Raw genomic sequence first — 19,541 nt, 5'->3', positions numbered from 1 at the left:
AACTAAAATGAGCACGGCCACACAGAGCGCGCATTTACGGACTAACTCATTCAAATTTGGCGTTTGCATGTTACTTTCGGTTAGATAGAATTAGTGATTTAAAAACCCAGTCTGTGATACCAGCATTACTAGTGTTGTCACACGTTGATTAACCGGTGGGAAAATGTCCAAACCGTCACATCCCTAATAGATAGACAGAGAGATATATAGATAGATAGACAGATAATAATAGCTGGATGGCCCAGGGCAAGTGTGAGATTTTCACACAGTTGACAATTAAAACAGGCCAGTGCTGCATTGTCACTACATATTATGTTTGTTGATCATACACATTATTGCTGGTACTTACAGTTTACTTACCTAAGAAAGTACTGGGTAATATAATAAGGTAACTACATGGGTTAAGGTTAGGTTTAGGGGTAGGTTCAGGGTTACTACCAAGTTATTGTATTCCTACCATCAATTGTATGATCAATTACCATAATTTTTTTTGATGGGGCCACTGATATTCAGAAATTAAAATAAAAAAATCTGAAATGCTGTCTCAACTGAGTCAGCAAAAGGAAAAAAAAAAATACTTTTGAGCACTGTATAACTTAAATAATAAGAAGAACAAAAAAAAAAAAAAACACAATAAGTATTGCTCTCAAAAAAACTTATCATAGCAGGACAAAAACATGATTGCAATATTTATCTTCTCCACAGAGTTAAATGAGAATTGGAGTGCATACCGTCCTGTAGCTGTATCTGATGGAGGTAGAGTGGACTCTGTAGTACATTACAGCGGCCCGGTTCATCTTCCCTGGTCAACAGCATCAGGTCTGTGTAGATGAATACTGTAGCCTATAGAGGGCGATACAGACAACAATAAGTTAGACCACACTGAAGAAGCATCCCTGTCTGACCTTCTTGTGCCACTTTCGCTCAGCTTCTCTCCATGTGAAGACAAAGATAATTCTTTATAGTGGAAAACATGAGACTCAATTTTAATTATGAATAGCGTTCATTTAAAACAGTGAGTAGATGTACTACACAGAGAATTAACTCATTTACTCAATAGTTTAAATAATATTATATAACCACAACACTTGTTAAAGTTGCAGTGAATCAAGTAAAGTCAAGTTAAGATTATTAGGCAAGAGAAAAGCTCTGATTCCCACACAGAACGCATCAGCCTGGTTGCACAGCTTTGCCTCTCATGGTGCCTATCTCCCAGGGTTGGAATAAGGCCATCTTAATAAAAGCAGCTGATCTAAATCACAGTCAAATACACACACTTTCGTTCTAGGACACTGAAGGAATGTGTTTGGTGATGTACAGCTCATCCTTCTTAAACACTCTGATCTTTAGAAACTCTTGACTGCATTACTCAAACAGGTCTCTCTACAAAATTGAGGTCAGCTGGCATGCAGACGGGGGCCCTGCGAGAGAGCACAAAGGATGTGACAGACACTCAAAGGGAATTGCTATAGATACAAAGTCGGTTTTGGAGGCCATTGTGGAACTCTGAGATTTATCTTTGCACAATATTGCTCATGCTGAGGAAGCCGAGGTCATGTTATTCACAAACTGCAGGTTTCCTTTAAAGCTGCAGCAGAAAGAAATCTCAGATCAAGGTATCTGCTTCCACATTATTTGGAGCACATATTTTGTGTCGGGCATTACTGTCACCGAGACAAATATTCCTGTAGTTCCCAAACGATCGTTCAGTGAAATGGATCTAATCTGAAAGGTAGTGTTTCGTCTATCTTGAGAAAACATTGGGATCTCTGGACTAGCAGGCTTTTAGAGAGGTATCATGAGAACAAGCTCAAATCTGACCAAGCAAAATAGTCAATTCTCCTGAAATGGGACACCAGCTCTAGGTCACCTTCAGAGCTCACTAACAAGACATTACAGGAATCATTTCTGCATATTTTATCCAAGATAAGACGCTTCAGACAATACCAACCTAGATTTCTGGAACCTGATCAAGGTCTTGCTTAAAATAATCTGAAAGTCATTAAATGTTCAACTAAATGCAAAAAAGTTTTGAACATGGCAATGTTCTTCAATGAATATTGACAGATTTACCAGATATAAATTTTAAATATCTCCCTCATACAAAGCCATCACATAGCATAATTTTCCCTCGTTCACTTTTAATATATGGAAAAGAGCAGAAGGGAAATTTTGCTAAAGTTCTCTTTTAATGTCCCTTGCTAGATAGAAAACCATATTACATACAGGAAAAAAATGCCTATTCCTTGTAACATCTTAATTTTTTCTCCAACAGAGCAGCAGAGCATATGGAAACGTGTGCTTGCTTTAGATGTTTCTACTGAGAAACAGACCTTGATGTTTTAGGTCTGGTTTGCATGTTTAGGGAGCTCTGTTATATATTCTCAAAGGGGAGACAATATCAGCCAGAGCCAAAAGTAAGCAGACCAAAGTAAAAAAAAATATTAATAATAATAATTTCTATCTAAATATACCATTCAGTAAACACAAAGTTGGGGTCATATCTAAGTATAATCCAAGAATATCTTCCATTACATTGACAACAATGAATGAAAAAATCTTTTTTTTTTTTTACACTTCAAGCGAAGGCTTGTAGCGATGATAACAATTCTCAAAAGAGATCTCAACAATATCACTAAATGTGCTCAGATTTGTGTGTTTGTTGCAATTAAAGGTCACAAATCTCAATTGAAACTTTAAAATTGGAGATGTGACATCTACATTATTTGTATGGCTTACACTCATAGTGTATGTCAATATTTGTCACATTAGTTATAAATGAATTTGTTAGATCATTAAATATAACAGAAAACTCACTTAAGTCCCCATAAAATAAAAGTGATTCATAAAAGAGCAACCTCTGAGAAACACATTTTCCTTAGGGGAGAATTAGTGGCGTTACCTTAAGAGCTACATGTTTACTGTCATGAAGGATCATTTCCTCTGACAACATCAGGACTCTCTCAGGGCTGCACAGGTCCAGTGGCTGCAAAGCAATTAAACATTCATTACATCCTCAATATTTCCATCACGTCAGTCATGTCATTTACACAAGGGTGTGTGTTAGTACAACACATCCCAGGCTCTGTCCCAAATGTATCCCTAAGCCCCCATGAGCTTCCTCAAAGTCCACAGATCCATGATAGAATGCTGCTTTGACTGTCAGGTAGAAGTCTGCTGTGGAGCCTGGCAAAATTTTGCATCGATGGTACATATTGGCTGCAAAGGAGGCGCTTCACGAGCACCCTTCTACAACCGACTATGAAAAATTGGACACATTTACATTTATGCATTTGGCAGACGCTTCTATCCAAAGCGGCTTACATTGCATTTTACAGTACACATTTTACATTTTTGTCAGTTCTTATGGACACCCTACACTCTTGTGGACTTAACAGACACACGTTTGTGGCGGCCATTGTAAGTCCACAAGATCGCATGGGCACATGAAAGTGTGCCATTTTGGGACAGCGCCCCAGATAAAATACAATAATAGCACATTAGCCAATAAAAGGATAGTTTGTTTGTCGACTGTTTGGTTACCGATTGATGCAGGTAGCTGACCCTGATATATTATACTTCAACTCACGACCACATATTAATTGAGAAAATGCATGTAATATGCAGAAATTCATATCTCACACACATAAAAACAATCATACTTAAACATACCAAAATTAAACATCCAAAATGTTTGATTTTCTCTTTGTCTATCCATTTCAATTAATCATCCATTGTTCATGATTGGTAATACAGTCACATAATAGCAGTGTTGTGTGTAACTAGTTACTAAGTAATTAGTTACTGTAATTTAATTATTTTTCTTCGAAAAAGTACTCATGTTTCTAATCATTTAATTACAGTTACTTCACATGTAACTGAACTAAATACTGTGTATAGACTTTAGAACAATTATATATAGTACAATAGAGGAATTAACATCACAATTTGAAGTATAAGTTTAAATTGCGTGTTTTTATTTATCCTTTCACATTTAATATTTTTAATACTTTGGTCAGAATAATTTATGTAGTTTTATATTATTTATTTGATTTAATTAAAAGGGCCATTTCATTTCTATCCTTGAATTACTTAACTAGTTGAGATTGATATAGGATTTAAAAAGTAATTAGTAATAAGTAAATAAATATTTTTTAGAGAGAGTAATTTGTATAGTAATCTAATTACACTATTGATGATGAAATTAGTAACTAGTAATCAATTTAACTAGTAATTATAAGTAAAACCCTGAAGTAACGACTTATATAGTAATGGGCCGATTTCAAAACAAAGCCAATGTCACGTGATTTCAGCAGTTCGGCAGTTTGTCACCCGATCCGAATAATGAATCAATACGCTGATTCATAACGTTTCAAAAACGTTGTTTTGAAATGGACCCATCACTATATAAGTCGTTATAAAGTTGTTGTTTTTTTGCCCACAAAAACTATTCTCGTCGCTTCATAAAATGATTGAAGAACCACTATAGAGAGATGGACTTTGTAGCAATGTCTTTAGTGTCTTTTATGGCTCTTGAGAGAGGAAATTACATTGTTGCAATGGAGGCCTTTTTGAGCCATCGGATTTCAACAAAAATATCTTCATTTGTGTTCCGAAGATGAACGGAGGTTTTACGGGTGTCGAACGACATTAGGGTAATTAATTAATGACAGAATTTTCATTTTTGAGGGAACTAACCGTTTAACATAAAACCTTTAACTCTGTACTTATAAATATAACAAATTAAATAAAATAAACCATAGATAAAGATTGCATACAAAAGTTGGAAAATAAAAAGATAATGAATGTACCTGAACAAAAACAGGGAAGATGAGAATCTTAGGGGCCAGACTGACATATGTGCCATAGTTGGAGTGAGGCAGGTGGGACTGGACGATGGTGCAGTTCTGGTAGTTGGCAAAGCTCTGTCTGTAGGATGAGGGGGGCATTGTAGTGGTCTTACTGCTCATAGACCTGCACAAGGTGGCTTGTGCGTGCAGCCCCCCATCCTGCATGTAGTCTGGGCTCTGCTGCAGTCCTCTGCTAGTCTGATAGATTCTTCCTATGAATTGACAAGAGATAACATTAAACACTTGATGAAAAGGACCAAAATTTACCAGATTTTTTTCTAACATTATAAATGTCTTTACTTTCAATGTCTTTAATTATTAATTTAAAACAATTCAAATTAAATGCATGCCACTTAAATAAAAGCATGAATTACTTTTGGGGGAAAAAGAAGAAAAAAAGATTCTTACTTCCCAAAACTATAAATATATATGAAAATATTAATCATTCACTACTATGGTATATGTCAATATGCCTGATGATGGTATTGCCATCTGTCCTACCGACACACTTTGTAGCACTAAGGGGCTCGCATTGACTGTGCTTAGACACTTTTTATGCTTCTTTCTTAAAGAGCATATGCAGCATTTCACATTTCAAACTGATCTGAGATCAGTCATCATCAGATCTTTAAGTAAACATGTACAACAGAAACAGAAAACCTTCTCATAGGCTGTCTTACCTAGAGTTCCCAGTGTGCCATTGGAATCAGAATACACTGGCTGCAATATCTGCAACATAACATTCACAAACGTGACATATTAGCCCAGCCATCATTTAGAATGAATAAGGATGCACTTGCTTTCAGATTCCAACCTGGTTTCCAGGGCTGACAGGGGAGAGGATGATGTAGTTATCGCCGTTTGATGATGTCACACGGGTACCTTTGAGGGTCTGGGTGCGTGTTTTGTAGTCATTTTCTTCTCGTTTACCAGTCCAAGACCACAATGACTCTCCTACTCCGTTTCCTGCGTTATCAGGGCCGCTTCCTTTTTTACGACGACCTTGCTTGCGATTGGTGGGTCGAGAGAGTAAAGGTGGGGTTTTGTTCTGTGTCTTTGCAGTTGAAGATATAGAATCAAATCCGGAGGGTTTGTAGGAAGGTCTGTGGATAAGCCCCTCATAGTAAGGCTTCATAATAGGCACTGTCCTCCATACCACCACTGTGATCTCATTTCGACAATTCCTGCAGGAAGAAAGATCCTTTTAACAATAAGGAATAATGGATTTCAAAAGAACCATTAAAAAGATAGTCCATCCAAAAACAAAAATAATGTCAACTGTACATCTGTACAGTTTTATTTTTTGCACCTTGAGATAAATATTTCTATGTTCTGTATCACTGTGTTGTGTTTGTTTCCTTTTTCTGTTTAGAATATTACTGAGCCTTCATATCTCTTTTGTAAAAGATTTACGAGGCATAAATAGTCCTCGCTTTAGATGAGCTTACACAAATAGTTAACTGACATTAACAGCTAATCTGAATTAATCATGAATTACAGTTGGAATTCATGATAATAAAGCATTTATTAACACAGATAGACATTAGATGGATAAAGACATTTATTGTCCCTTAATGGGAAATTTGTTTTCACAAACTGTCATACAGTACACACAAACTGGCAAAACATATGTACAAACAAAAACAACAACAACAACAAAAAAAGTGAAAGTTCAACTTTGTTGCCTTTTAAGAAGTATCAACACACTTAGTAACTATAACCATATGTTTAAATAATAAGATGTATAAATTACATTTAAATAGTTTATTAATCATTTACTTACACTTTTTTAAATGATCTTATGAACCATTGACAACTCCTAAATAACTGGTTTATAAATAATGTAATAATTAATTTAGCAATACAAAAAATTTATCATTAATAAAGTATGAAAATATTATTAAACACATTATAGATATGCTTATAAATCAAGGATAAATCATTTATAGCTGTATTTATAAACTGCTTACTAATGTATGTTAATGATGAGACAATGCTTTATAAATGATCAAATAACTATTCACTAATTTTTATCTAATGATTCATAGCATGCCGTTATTATAAAGTTTAACCAATTCAGAAGTGATTAAGAAAATTGTTGTGGAATGTGGCTACAAAATGATTAACAAAAACATCCCTACGCACCTGATAGCATGAGCCAGGTCCACACACTTCCAGTGTTCAACCGGCTGGCCGTTCAGCTGCAATAATGTGTCCAGTTGTTGTAAGCCTGCCTGGTGAGCTGGACCACCTAAATCAACACAAATCATAAGTCCGATTTTTTTTTAACCTTTAGAGGTACTAGTGCTTGTCACTGGCAGTACCTTCAAAGGGACAACCTTGTTATGTATCTAGCCTTAAAAGGTACATATTAGTAGCCTGATCTTACCAGACTCTCGTACATTTAATGAAAATGAGCGGAATTGCGTAGAAGGGCGGAGCCACACTAACATATTATTACCTTTAGAGTAGTATTGTGTACCCTTAATGTACGAGTATGCACTTTTTTTCCAAGAATGTAACAATATCATGGTATCATAGCCGTACCTTGAATCATAGCTATGTTCTATGATTGCGTTTCATAAGGAATTTAAAACGGGAGATCTAAGATATAGTTGATACTCAAATGAAACAACTAAGAGTCCCACACTGTACAAAAAAAATGTGCTGGTTTATGTTTTGTTTTGACGTTTGGTTTGTTTTTTGTTTGTCTTTTTTAAACTTAAAAAAGTAAGTAACCTGGTTGCCTTAAAATCTTGAGTTTATTGAAATTAAAAATTTGAGTTCATACAATTAAGGAAATTTGTTTAATAAATAGAAACTCAAAATATTTTTGTATCTGAACCACATAAAAAATTTGATAAATCATGAAACTAACACTATTTGGCATGTTTCACTGCGTCATCAGAAATAAAACACAACCAATTACTCAATATGCTTACAAAATCTTTTAATAATATTTTAATAAAGGTTGTCGAATCTCAAAACATTTTCATTGTATTAACTCAAAATTTTAATTTCAATGAACTCAAAATTTTAAGGCAACCAGGTAACTTTTTTTCTAAATAATTGTTTACAGTGCATTAAGTATCCTGCACTATACATGAGCAACTGTTAAGCAATACAATTACATTCTGGGTACAATTTTTGTATAATTTAATTTTAAAGCTAATAAAATTTGTAAAAAATGTAAAAAATATTTTTTTTTAAATATTAAAATTACCTGGATCAACAGCCTGAACCCGTACAGGTGAGTCAGAGCAGATGGTGAAGCCAAAACCATCTTTTCCTCTCAAAATAGTCACCTGTAAAAGAGAACGCATTTATACTGTTCTTTCTTTTTTTAATTGCAAGACATTTTTAAATTACAAAAGTTTTCTATTTCAAATAAATGCTGTGCTTTTTAACTTTCTATTCATCAAATAATTCTGAATATATCATGGTTTCATAAAAAATATTATTAAAAAAATATTAAAACATTATTAAACTGTTTTCAACATTGATGGTAATACTAATGATAATTTAAAAAAATCACTAAACACTGAACAACTTTGGCCATCACAGGAATAAATTAGTATAGCATTTTAAAATATATCAAAATATATTAATATGAATATTCTATTGTATTTTTGATCGAACAAATGCAACCTTTGTGAGCATAAGACACTTCTTTCAAATAAAAAAATAAAATAAAATCTTAGCAACCCAAATCTTTTAAACAGTAGTGTACATTAACACAAGAAAAAGACTGGGGCCATGAATCAAATGTTGGGGTTCACTTTCAAATCCAATTAAATGAAAGTCATTAATATATAGCTTTCCTGAAAAAAATAAGTCTTTTAAACGGACTGAAGTGAAAGTGACCTCAACCTTTACAGAAGATTCAGGAAGACAAACTATCCACAGTAAGAGTACAGTGTAAGGCCCCACGGTAGCCGGGTCAAAGAGTGTGTCCGTGTGTGTGTGTGCCAGAAACAAACATCCCCCCTGGAGCACCACTGTACCCCAGCAGTAGGAAGACTGAAATGCCACAGCACCAAAGAGTCAGGGATATTAAAAACTACAAGCTGAGAAATTAGTCAGGGTTGCTGGGTGATCATGGGGCTTTTCTTTTTCCCTGGCAAGAAAAGGAAATGACGGGGGGAGAAAACTGCCATGGCACTGACAAACAGCAGAGACAGAATATTTGGACAGTAAAAGTTCAAAATGTCAACAGAACCTGGAGCCAAACTAAATAGGAAATGTTGAAGGGGAGGGGGGCGTCTCACATTTAACATGACATTGACCGCACAACAACAAAGAGGCTTGTTTAGGGAGGGAGAGAGAATAAAAAGAGAAAAAGTGATGACAGCTTTAGGACTTTCACTGCCGTTCCTCTTTTCTCCTCTGGGTCGATGTGGTTGCCCTCGTTATAAGCCCCATTAATTGCTGTGATGAAATAATTATCTACATCAAACAGTTTTCTTTTTTCACTGTTCCTGTTTGTTGTTCAAGTTCAAGTTAAAACAAAGACACTGAGCTGTGTGATCAGTGAAGTCAAAGTATTGGCATTACTGAATGAAAACTAGCTCTTGTTATGAGAATACTCATAATCCAGTTTAAGATGTACGCAGAAATGTTCTGTTCATCATTAAATCGAGTTTTAAGCCAAAAATCAAGAGGATGAGCAGATTTTATGAGGTATTGTCCCAGTTTCCAAACAATTCACACAAAATATGTCCTGGTTTTGGCCGTTAGGCTCACTGACTAAGTCAATGTTCTATCGATCATCTTTGGAACTGTTTGTGGTTCTCAATAAGAAAAGCGTTTTGTCCAAGAAAATTGATTTGCTGATATTATCATCAGTCATCAGTCATTAGGTTTATCAAGTCATTTATTTGATTAATATCATATTATGAATTGTAAGGTTTTATGATGATTTGTGGATTCGGGATTTATTATTCTAATGCTATATTTATTAAATGCCTTTAAATTTACATACAAATGTCAAAATATACAGATGCATTTATTACTATTTATCACAATAAAACATTAGATATTTTATTGTTATATAGTTTCATGACTTTCAGAAAAGTTTATTAAAAAGATGCATTATAACAGTCTTGTAATCAACTAATCTATCAGACTTTTTTTTTCCTCATCAACTAATCTATCAGACTTTTTTTTTTCTCATTTCAGATAAATAAATATTTTGTAACATTGTTTTTCCTGTCATTAGCAAGCATGCATGGGAAACTCATTCCTTAAAGGTAAAAATCTGTTCACTCTATTCGTCAAGTCCTGTCAATCACAGCACAAAGATGTTTAAGTGGCTGCTTACCTCACTCATGTGACTTCTCATCCGGCATCTCTCCTTGTCCCAAACCCCACTATTATTTCTAATATTTATTCCATATATTGATTAACTTTCATTGATTAAGTTGTCTGTCCAAGGGGAGCTCAAAATCTCATGCTTGAGGGTTTCAATTACACACAGCAAACAAAATCTCTTTACCCTCATCATTCTCAGTGATCAATCTACATAAAATTCTAGAAAGGTTTGAACTCTTACTACTACTTTAACTAACGCTTTTATCCAAACCCACTTGCAGTGCCAATCTAGAGTAAGTGCCTAGCCCATTGGTGAAAGCTCATTGTAAAGTGCAAGCCTCTAACCAGCCCAGATTTTTTAACATTAGGCTAAACCACCACACAGTGAACTTAAATTTTAAGTTTAAAAAAAACAACGCATCTATCCAAGCACGAACATTCCATAACTGTTCCTTATTAGTTTTAATAACAAACAAAAAAACAAGAACAAACCTGTGGCAAGTTTCGTTCGATGCAGAGCCGACACAGACCGTGAATTGTATGCATCGCTCACCGCATATACATCCACCTACATCTACGGCGCTCTTTTCTGCGTCTTAAATAAAAGTAAAGTCACACAGGTGATGCTGCTTCCCTTCACTGTCGCTCTAGTGCAGCTATGCATGCCCACTCATGGGAACTGCTCTGAGTAGAAGAATGACAGGAAACCACCTTCCACCCCCCCAGCCAGTGGCTAGGCAATATGTCTGCACTCGATAAGCCAACATGTTTCCTGAGTAGCTCTCAACAGTAGTGGCTGAGCTCACTCTCTCTGTACAGTGAGATGGAGCTCACTCAGATAGGCTCGATTTAGTGTAAACACAAACATTAATTATGAGCCAGAAACATTGAAGTGCGCACAATGTTTGTTTAATGAGAAGCTGAACAGGCATAAGCTGACAGATGTGGAGGACGTCCAGCCCTTGCACAACACCTAGATTCACGAAAACAGTGTTGAAATTTCCGAAATGCATTATTCCGATCAAGCAGGTTATGTGCTCAAGCAGGTTATGTGCAAAAACAAACAATCATTTCACCAAATCACCATAACCTATAGTTTATTTATCTCTTACATCGCACTATCACTGATGTTCCAGATAAAAACAAGCCATCGCTAATCATACATCCCTGGGAGGTCAACAACGAAATCTGAAAAATGGATTTTCGGGAAGAGAGGAAGGAAATGGAAGAATGATTAGCTGAATATTCGACTGGCCTCCACATAAAAATCCAGGGAACCAGCAAGAGTGTCAGTGGAGCAGGAATCAAACAGGGATAAATCATAAACACTGTGCGGGATTGGGCTTCCTATTGCAACAACTTTGTTGGCTTTTCCCGTTTCCCAGCTTTGTCTGAGGAGAACAGAGCGGGCGGAGAACAGTCCTGGAAAAAGTTGCTCGCTAAAGTGGATGGGAGGGTTTAATGAGCAAGTATGTGTGTGTTGCACATTTCCAGAAGCACATCCACACACCTTCTCATATTTCTACTGTCCGTCACATCACAGAGTAGCATTTACTCACAAGCTGATGGAGTCACATTTCTGATGGCTACGATGTCTAAAAAACTCTTCTGACTACATGCAGCATTGTTAGTTCGTACAGCTTTTAGCTTAGCATAAGTCTCCAATAAGAGTTTCAGTCAAAGCTATTTACTCCTAAGCCAGCAATAGCAGAGGAATTGTTTAAAACCCGTATTATTGTTAACCAAAAAAAAAATGTGTGTGTGTGTGTGTGTATGTGTGTGTGTGTGTGTGTGTGTGTGTGTGTGTGTGTGTGTGTGTGTGTGTGTGTGTGTGTGTGTGTGTGTGTGTGTGTGTGTGTGTGTGTGTGTGTGTGTGTGTGTGTGTGCATATATACACAATTAGAAATTGCCATGGGAAATAAAATAAGTAGAAGTGCTCAAATTAATTTAAAAAAAAAAAGTAAATAGATATTTTAAAAAAGCTTTTCAAATAAAATTAAAATGACAAATGCACATCAAAAAATTACTAAAACATAAAATAAAATAAAAACAAATTCCAAAGGCCTGTGCAGATTTAAACTCATCAACTGGTTGGTATTGAGGCACAAAGGAATCCTGATAATTCCAAAAAAGAAGAAAAAACTAAACTTTAATAATACTTTAAAACTACTGTAAAACTAAAAACTTAATATTTACATCAAATTTCACACTTCTCTGTGTCTGCTGAGGGATATTTACGAAGCATTACCTGTCAGGATCTACAATATTTTCAAATATGTTTTCAACCTTTCTTTTCATACAAACTGCACAACATTTAAAATAAAATGTAAGAATGCTAAATTAGTTATTTCTACCTGATCTGAACCCTTAAATTACTTTTTTGTATAACATTGTATAACATTGGACATTGGGTTTATTCATTTAAAACATATTTTGTCTTCAATAATGAAATAATTTAGATGTTACATCACAAATTTTAAGTAAAAAATGTAAACATTTGAAATTAATTAAAAAAATTACAAATAATAATTCAAATGTCATTATAATGAATTACACTTACTGTAAATGACTGCATGTTCTCTGGACTTGTATTCTCGGGTCCAGCTTCATAGTTGGATGCAGCAGCTTCTGAAAGATACACAAGAGAGTCCCACGAGTCCCAGCCTGACAGACTGCTTTTTGAGTACATCTTAGCCCTGGGTAGAAATCTCTCTACTCCAGAATTGGTTCAGAGAGAGGACAGCAGAACCCGGTCAACGCTGTCTGCAGGCTTCAGCTGCAAGTGAGAGTGTCTACACCATGAGAGATGAACTCAACCTGAATCCCTTCGACACAAAGCTGACTGCCCCAGAACAGAGAGAGAGAGAGAAAGAAATCTACTCCCCTAAAAGCGTCACCCCCACCCCGACATCCAAGCGACAGGCTCCCCCACTTTGTAACCATAGAGATTACGCTCCCAGGAAGCAATGTCTTTTTAAACATTCTTCATGGAAACAGCATTGAAGAGGGACACAATACAGCTGGCTCTCTCTATTAAAGTCAGCCCAGCGCCTTGACTCAAGCCCCCCTTCTCTCTCTCTCTCTCTCTCTCTCTCTCTCTCTCTCTCTCTCTCTCTCTCTCTCTCTCTCTCTCTCTCTCTCTCTCTCTCTCATCAAACTTAATCTCGTCTGAATTTCTCTGACGGCACACGTATCATTCCGTCCACCCCAGGAGCAAAATCGCTCATTTTGTGAGCACTAATTAAGATGATCTCTTACAGGCGATGGACAAAAAATGCCTTCGCATTCAATTTTACATGTTTTTTCATCGCAAAGTTCACTACAGAGTGGCAGTGGGAGGGAGAGAAGATCTCTAAAGTGGATTTAAACTAACTTAGACACACTATGACGCTTTAGCCTTTTAATTCTCATCTAATTCCCGTGGCTCATCACAGTGCACAGTGTGTCGGCCTACCCGGCCCCTGGCTCTTTGTTGCGGCTCTCCGCGGGGAGGCTATACGTTTCAACACCGTGCTCTTTATATCCCTCCAAAAAGTACAGGCAATGCTTGTTAATTTAAAATAGCGTTTGGTGTGAAGTAAAACATGCAAACTCCATTTAGACTCACAGGGATTGAGATACATAAGTAACTTTTGCTTCAAAGGAGCTTGTTTGGTTGTCAAGATATGTCAAGAACATCTGTCATATCTGTCATATCCAAAAGCACATCCTCCTAAAATGTCTACTGTCAGTCACATTTGTGTGCAGAGCAGCTTTTATTCCCAAGCTGATGGAGTCATATCTCTGATATGGCTGAAAAACTCCTTTTGACTACATGCAGCACCAGCGCTGTTAGCTGTTACAGCTGTTAGCTTAGCATAAATCTTTTAAAATACTTTTTAATGCTACAGCCTCTGTTATCGTCTGATCTGCTGTTGTTTAAACTTTAAAATTCTTGCCTTGACAACCAACTGAAATAAAAGTTTAAATTGAAGAATTCAAATGACTGGGGAACAAAAAACCAATAAAGAAGACTTGCTAATTTAACATAGCATTTGGTGATTCCATGTAGTCTTGTAGGGATTTGACTATGCTATTGCTTGTTTGGCTGAAGCAATGACAAGAATATTTGTTACCATCTGATCTGCTGTGGCTGAGGAAAAACTGTCATGTGGAATTTGTCCGTCTTCATTGCTAAAGGCTATCAGAGAGTCGAGTCAAGTCAAGTCAACTTTATTTATATAGCGCTTTTTACAATGCTAATAGTTTCAAAGCAGCTTCACAGTGTTAAACAGGAAAATAATGCAACATAATTTGATTTCACTGTACAGCCACTCTGGAGAAAGCACTGATGTCATCCAGCTAATGTCAATTATCATATATAGTGTAAATGTGGGCAGATCGGTAATATAATTAAATATTTAGTGTCCCCAACTAAGCAAGCCAAAAGCCAAAGGCGACAGAGGCGATGGTGGCAAAGAACCAAAACTCCATTAGGTGACAGAAGGGAGAAAAAACCTTGGGAGAAACCAGGCTCAGTCAGGGACCGCTTCTCCTCTGGCCAATGAACAAACAGTGTATGAAGATTCAGGCAACATACATGTACTTAATATATATACCCTGCAATTGTACTTTTGGTATACAAAATTGGTATACTTAAAGTCTTCTAAATTGGAACAACTATTTAAAAAATTTTGTACTTACTTTACTTGTATATTACTTGTAATATACTTTAATTATCAAGAAATAGTGCTGGGGTCCAACGAAAGATATACTTAAGTATATTATATTTGATTGTGCTAAAGTGGAACTATTGCACGTATACATAGGTACACTTTAAATATCTTACATTTAAAGGCTGATAATATACAGAGATCACACTATCCTTATGAATGATATTAAAACACATTTTAGACACATATTAATATCAAGAAATGTGCATTGTGCAATAAAGTACTACATGTAAAGTTTAATTTTCAAATCTATATCAGTAAGTCGCAAGAGATATGTCAGTAAATGTTAATGGATTTGTAGGAAATAAACATTTTGGACATTTTGGGAAAAGTGAGAGAAACGGCATTTAATCTCACCAGCGGTCTGTCTGATGCGACGTGAGGCCACTTTCAGATGTTTGCTCCTGCCCAGCTCCTCTCCCAGGAGATAATACCAACCCCTGATCTCCTGTCAGCAAAAAATGTGAAAAATACAATTACACACAGAAAGCCATGGGAAGAAGATGATCTTTCCTTCACAATGTTTCACAAACGTAATATCTGTTGACTTGTTAATGCAGCCCTCATATTATTAAAATCTGGCCCTGTGGTTGTCTGCAGCGCTCTGTTGTGTGTCTGTGTGTGGGTTTTTGAGAGCTTTGTAGCTGTAAACAGCTGATGCCCATTTTACTCTCCCGCTCAGCCAGATGGCATCATGTTATATAAAACATCCATCGGGCTTGATCTAATTTTTCCCAAAATATCACCCTCCGAGAAAGGATTTACTGTCTTAACACATGAGTATAACACTCTTGAATTTGACAACGGGACATAATGTAAAGGAACAGGGATCTCAGATGGGATATTTCTTGTTTGTTCGTGCAGGCGAGCATGCAGAATAAAGTCACTATGCCAGCTTGTTTGCGCTATGCTTCTCTTGGTAATTGTAGGTCATTTTTCAAGCCTCAATGAGCAGTCCCGTCGCCGCTTCCCCCACTGTGTAATTAGATGATGGTGTGGTGGAAATGCTTTGACAAGTGGAGAATGAAATGAAGAGGAACATTACTTTAGATAAATATAAAATCTTTCCTAAAGCAAGTCAAAACTAGGTGGTGTTACAATAAAATAACATTTTAGGTTTGGGCTGTCAAACCATTAATCACAATTCACTGCATCCAAATTAAAGGTTTATGCTTGCAAAATATATGTGTGTATACAGTGAATATTTGTTATGTAAAAGTGAATAGATACACGTATATATTTTAAAATAAATACTTTCATGTACACACTGTATTTATGTTCATATAATTTATATTATATATAAATAAAAATTATTCATATATATAAAACATCTTAAATATATACATGCATGGGTATGATTTTATAATTATACACAGTACACACATATATTATGTAAACACATACTTTATATTGGATGTGATTAATCACGATTAATCATTTGACAGCACTAGTTTTTATACATTCGGCATGAATTACTTTAAAAGTGACAGTAAAGGCATTTATAATGTTATTAAATTAAATATATTCAAATTGAGAACAGTTGTTTTAAATTAAAATGCCTGAATGTTGTAAACAGGCTTTTGTACTTTTACTTGCATAAAATATTCAGTTTTTAGTGTAGTTGTTTTTTGATTAATGTATGAATGGTGGGGAAAAAAACAAACACATACAAAAAAGCAAAAGCAATAACCATTGTACTACAACTACTGTAACTTGTAGCTTCAGTAACCGCTTATGAATTAATGTTCTGTCATATTGGCAAAACTAAAAATCCAAATCACTTTCAAAATACTGCAGGGTAAAATCCCTATTGCTAAATATAAAAGTGGGGTAAGAGATATTTGCTGAACATTGTTCATATTTGAAATCAACCAAAACAAACACACCCCTCTCTTCTTTGCTCCGCCTCCAAAGCTCACCATCCAATCATAACCGCCCTGCTCCGAGTCGGTCTCGAAACCCCGATCTACCCCCGATCAGGTAAGTGCACTTATAAGGATGCTAAACGGTAAACATTGCGTTCTCTAGCAGTCAACAGCCTGACCAAGTCAATAGCTGGTCTCTGTTATACACGCAATGCAAGAGTGGATCTCTATTTATCATAGTAGAATCGCAACAAAATAATGCTTCACGAAATATAAAGTGAGGATGATGAACAAAAGTAATGTAAAAAAAAAAGTTCATAAAAAAATGTTCATTCCACAAATAAATACAAGTAAATACAAACAAGAGTTTGTTGTCAGTTGCCAACAGCACAGCAGCTCCAGACAAACAATGACACTCAAAACCAACACCGTTTGTTGTTGTGTCTGGTTGTGTCGGTTTGACCAGCTTTTCAAATATTTTTCAAACATCGCTTACCTCACCTTTAACAATGGTATATTCCTCTAAAAATGCATTGGAGCAAATGCACACCTTAAGGAGGTGACAGTTAAAGAAGAAAACTTTATAGAGGCAAATATAACTGCACACACTTCAGCATTGTACCTTGACAAAAGGCTTATGAGTTTGTTAAGTGAGTGTGCAGTTATAATTTGCCATTACAACAGGATATTTACCTTAGATGAGGTGATGAGGGAGTGGACACCAAAACTCATACAGCCCAGGAAGTCACTGCGCCTGTGGGCAAAATCAAACACTCTAAAAAACAACAACAGGCGGGAATTTTTGAACTCCTGATAGCGTCATGATGATATTCATATCAGTTAACTCCACTTAGATCATGTTCACCGTCCTGTGACTCTGTTGGTGTACAAAAACCAGCCAATGACATATTGATTTTATACTGAGTGAATGTAGCTTTTGTCAGCATGTCTTTTGTACTTATGGTACACATATAACTAGACTTTATCTACAACTGTATTAATGTAGACAATCAACATGTGAGTGGAAAAAGGGCAATGTCCTACCTGGATGTTCGATTGCGATTCCACACTGTTAACAACAATCTCTTCTTCTGATCGTCTTCATCCACATCTCTGCAACATAAATACAACACTTCAAAAGCTCATCCATCAATGTCCAGCTTCATCCAAAAACACAATGGCCTTCTCCTCAAAAGACTTGAAAAATACAGCCTTTTTTCAGCTAACAAAAGAGAGTCTCTGTTAAAAAGACTGATATATAGAGGCTGTCAGACAAGGTGTTAGAGAGCAAATTATTTTTAGCATAAATTATTCTACTATAAGATTCCACCTCCTCTTTTTTAAATACAACACTACAAGTGCTCTGTCTGTAGCAAACAATACAACTCTAAAAGAATCACTCACAACATAAACGTCTCGTTGAAAACAGGACTCTTGCAGTCTAGAACGGTCCTGGTCTTCCATCGCTTGCTGTGGTCAACATCTGGAGCAAGGCTTATCTGGAATAAATCAACTATTAATTGCACTAGTTTAACATCGCTAGCGGATATATTCACCATATTCAGAGGGAAAATCAATCAACACTTGAATCAGGAATTGAGTGGACAGCTGCCAACACTACTGATGCTTTCTCATGCCTAAAACCTGCTCAGGCTGACATGAAAACGGGTTCATTTCAAGGGCATTCATCCACAGAGGATTATGAGACAAATAATGACAAAAATAATAGCACATCATCCCCAACATGACCGGGAAAGAAAAATGGGTTACATTTATTTTATGAGGCTGGCAGTCACATGATCTTATGTGCCAGTCAAAATTCAGCTTGCACAAAAGCCAGATCACATGTATCAAAATGCCCACCTTTACATATGAATCACATGGTCTGTACTCTCTTCCCATAAGTCCTCTTGCCTCTAAAACTGTGGGAAAAAAAGCCATATTACATGTACTGTGAGTAATGTAATCAGGTTAATTTTTCAACTAGCTAGTAAACTAATGCATATCATTTTTTTAAACAAAATAACGCAAGTTGACTTTTAAACTTTCCTGCCCCCAAGTTGAGAGAAATCGGGAGAGTTGGTGTGTGTGCTGCGTAAACATGGTTATTGTAGATCTAGACTAAATGTGAGTAAGACTAAATCTCACTTGCACAAAAACAGATGAGTATTTCTTAAAACAAATAAAAACAGTGAAATGCAAACCTGTAATAATAAAATATTTGTAATTACAAAATATATTTTGTTTATTCAATCTCAATTTTAACCAGTGTCTTTGCAGCTGAACTTCAGTGATCCAGTTAAAAAATAATAAGCAAAAATTACATCACATTTGTTTTTATTTTATTTTTATTGCTAAAGTAAAAGTGTTGAACTTTCTTCTCCTGTGTCCTATTCTTCTACGATCCATAACAGCTATAAGATTTCTTTAAGCTGAGCCCTCTACAGTACAGACATGTATTTGCATTTCTTTCAGCCAGAGGCTTATTTATTTAACTGTTTTTTGCCGCACAAAAAAAATAAATAACATACCGTAATTCCTCAAATAAAGACCGGGGCCTTTATTTACCTGAACTGCCGATGGGAACCGGCTTTTATTTGAGGAAATACGGTAACCTGTTTAAATACAATTTAATTTGAACGTATTAAAAGCAATCTTATTTTGAACAAACAAACAGATAAACTTCAAAAGTACAAAGTACAAAATCTGTTTACAATGATGCTTACTTTGAACACAGAGCCACCCGCTTCCCGGAGTAACCGTCAGTTTGAGTTGACCTGTGTAACCAGAAAAAAAAACAATGG

At 35.8% G+C, this 19,541-nt stretch overlaps 1 protein-coding gene across 5 annotated transcripts in view; it reads right to left on the bottom strand.

Annotated features, from left to right (window-relative positions):
• Nucleotides 1-19,541, bottom strand: part of LOC137070674 (regulator of G-protein signaling 3-like) — a 52,634-nt gene that overhangs the window by 14,306 nt on the left and 18,787 nt on the right. For 3 of the 5 annotated variants that reach the window (XM_067438019.1, XM_067438021.1, XM_067438022.1), the window contains 14 exons: nt 19,464-19,514; nt 18,601-18,659; nt 18,142-18,236; nt 17,782-17,850; nt 17,431-17,491; nt 15,230-15,320; nt 12,721-12,788; nt 8,074-8,155; nt 6,996-7,101; nt 5,665-6,034; nt 5,531-5,579; nt 4,812-5,062; nt 2,903-2,986; nt 732-843 (listed from right to left, as the gene is read on the bottom strand). In XM_067438019.1, coding sequence (XP_067294120.1) covers nt 732-843; nt 2,903-2,986; nt 4,812-5,062; nt 5,531-5,579; nt 5,665-6,034; nt 6,996-7,101; nt 8,074-8,155; nt 12,721-12,788; nt 15,230-15,320; nt 17,431-17,491; nt 17,782-17,850; nt 18,142-18,236; nt 18,601-18,659; nt 19,464-19,514 — 1,548 coding nt within the window. Of the gene's footprint in view, nt 1-731; nt 844-2,902; nt 2,987-4,811; nt 5,063-5,530; nt 5,580-5,664; nt 6,035-6,995; nt 7,102-8,073; nt 8,156-10,652; nt 10,858-12,720; nt 12,789-15,229; nt 15,321-17,430; nt 17,492-17,781; nt 17,851-18,141; nt 18,237-18,600; nt 18,660-19,463; nt 19,515-19,541 lie in introns of those variants that run through there. The other 2 variants (XM_067438020.1, XM_067438023.1) reach the window with 2 other exon arrangements.

The sequence above is a fragment of the Pseudorasbora parva genome, chromosome 3 (genome assembly GCF_024679245.1).
Source record: "Pseudorasbora parva isolate DD20220531a chromosome 3, ASM2467924v1, whole genome shotgun sequence".
NCBI lineage: Eukaryota > Metazoa > Chordata > Actinopteri > Cypriniformes > Gobionidae > Pseudorasbora > Pseudorasbora parva.
The sequence above is the reverse complement of the archived record's forward strand: the minus strand, read 5'-3'. Positions and strand labels throughout refer to the sequence as shown.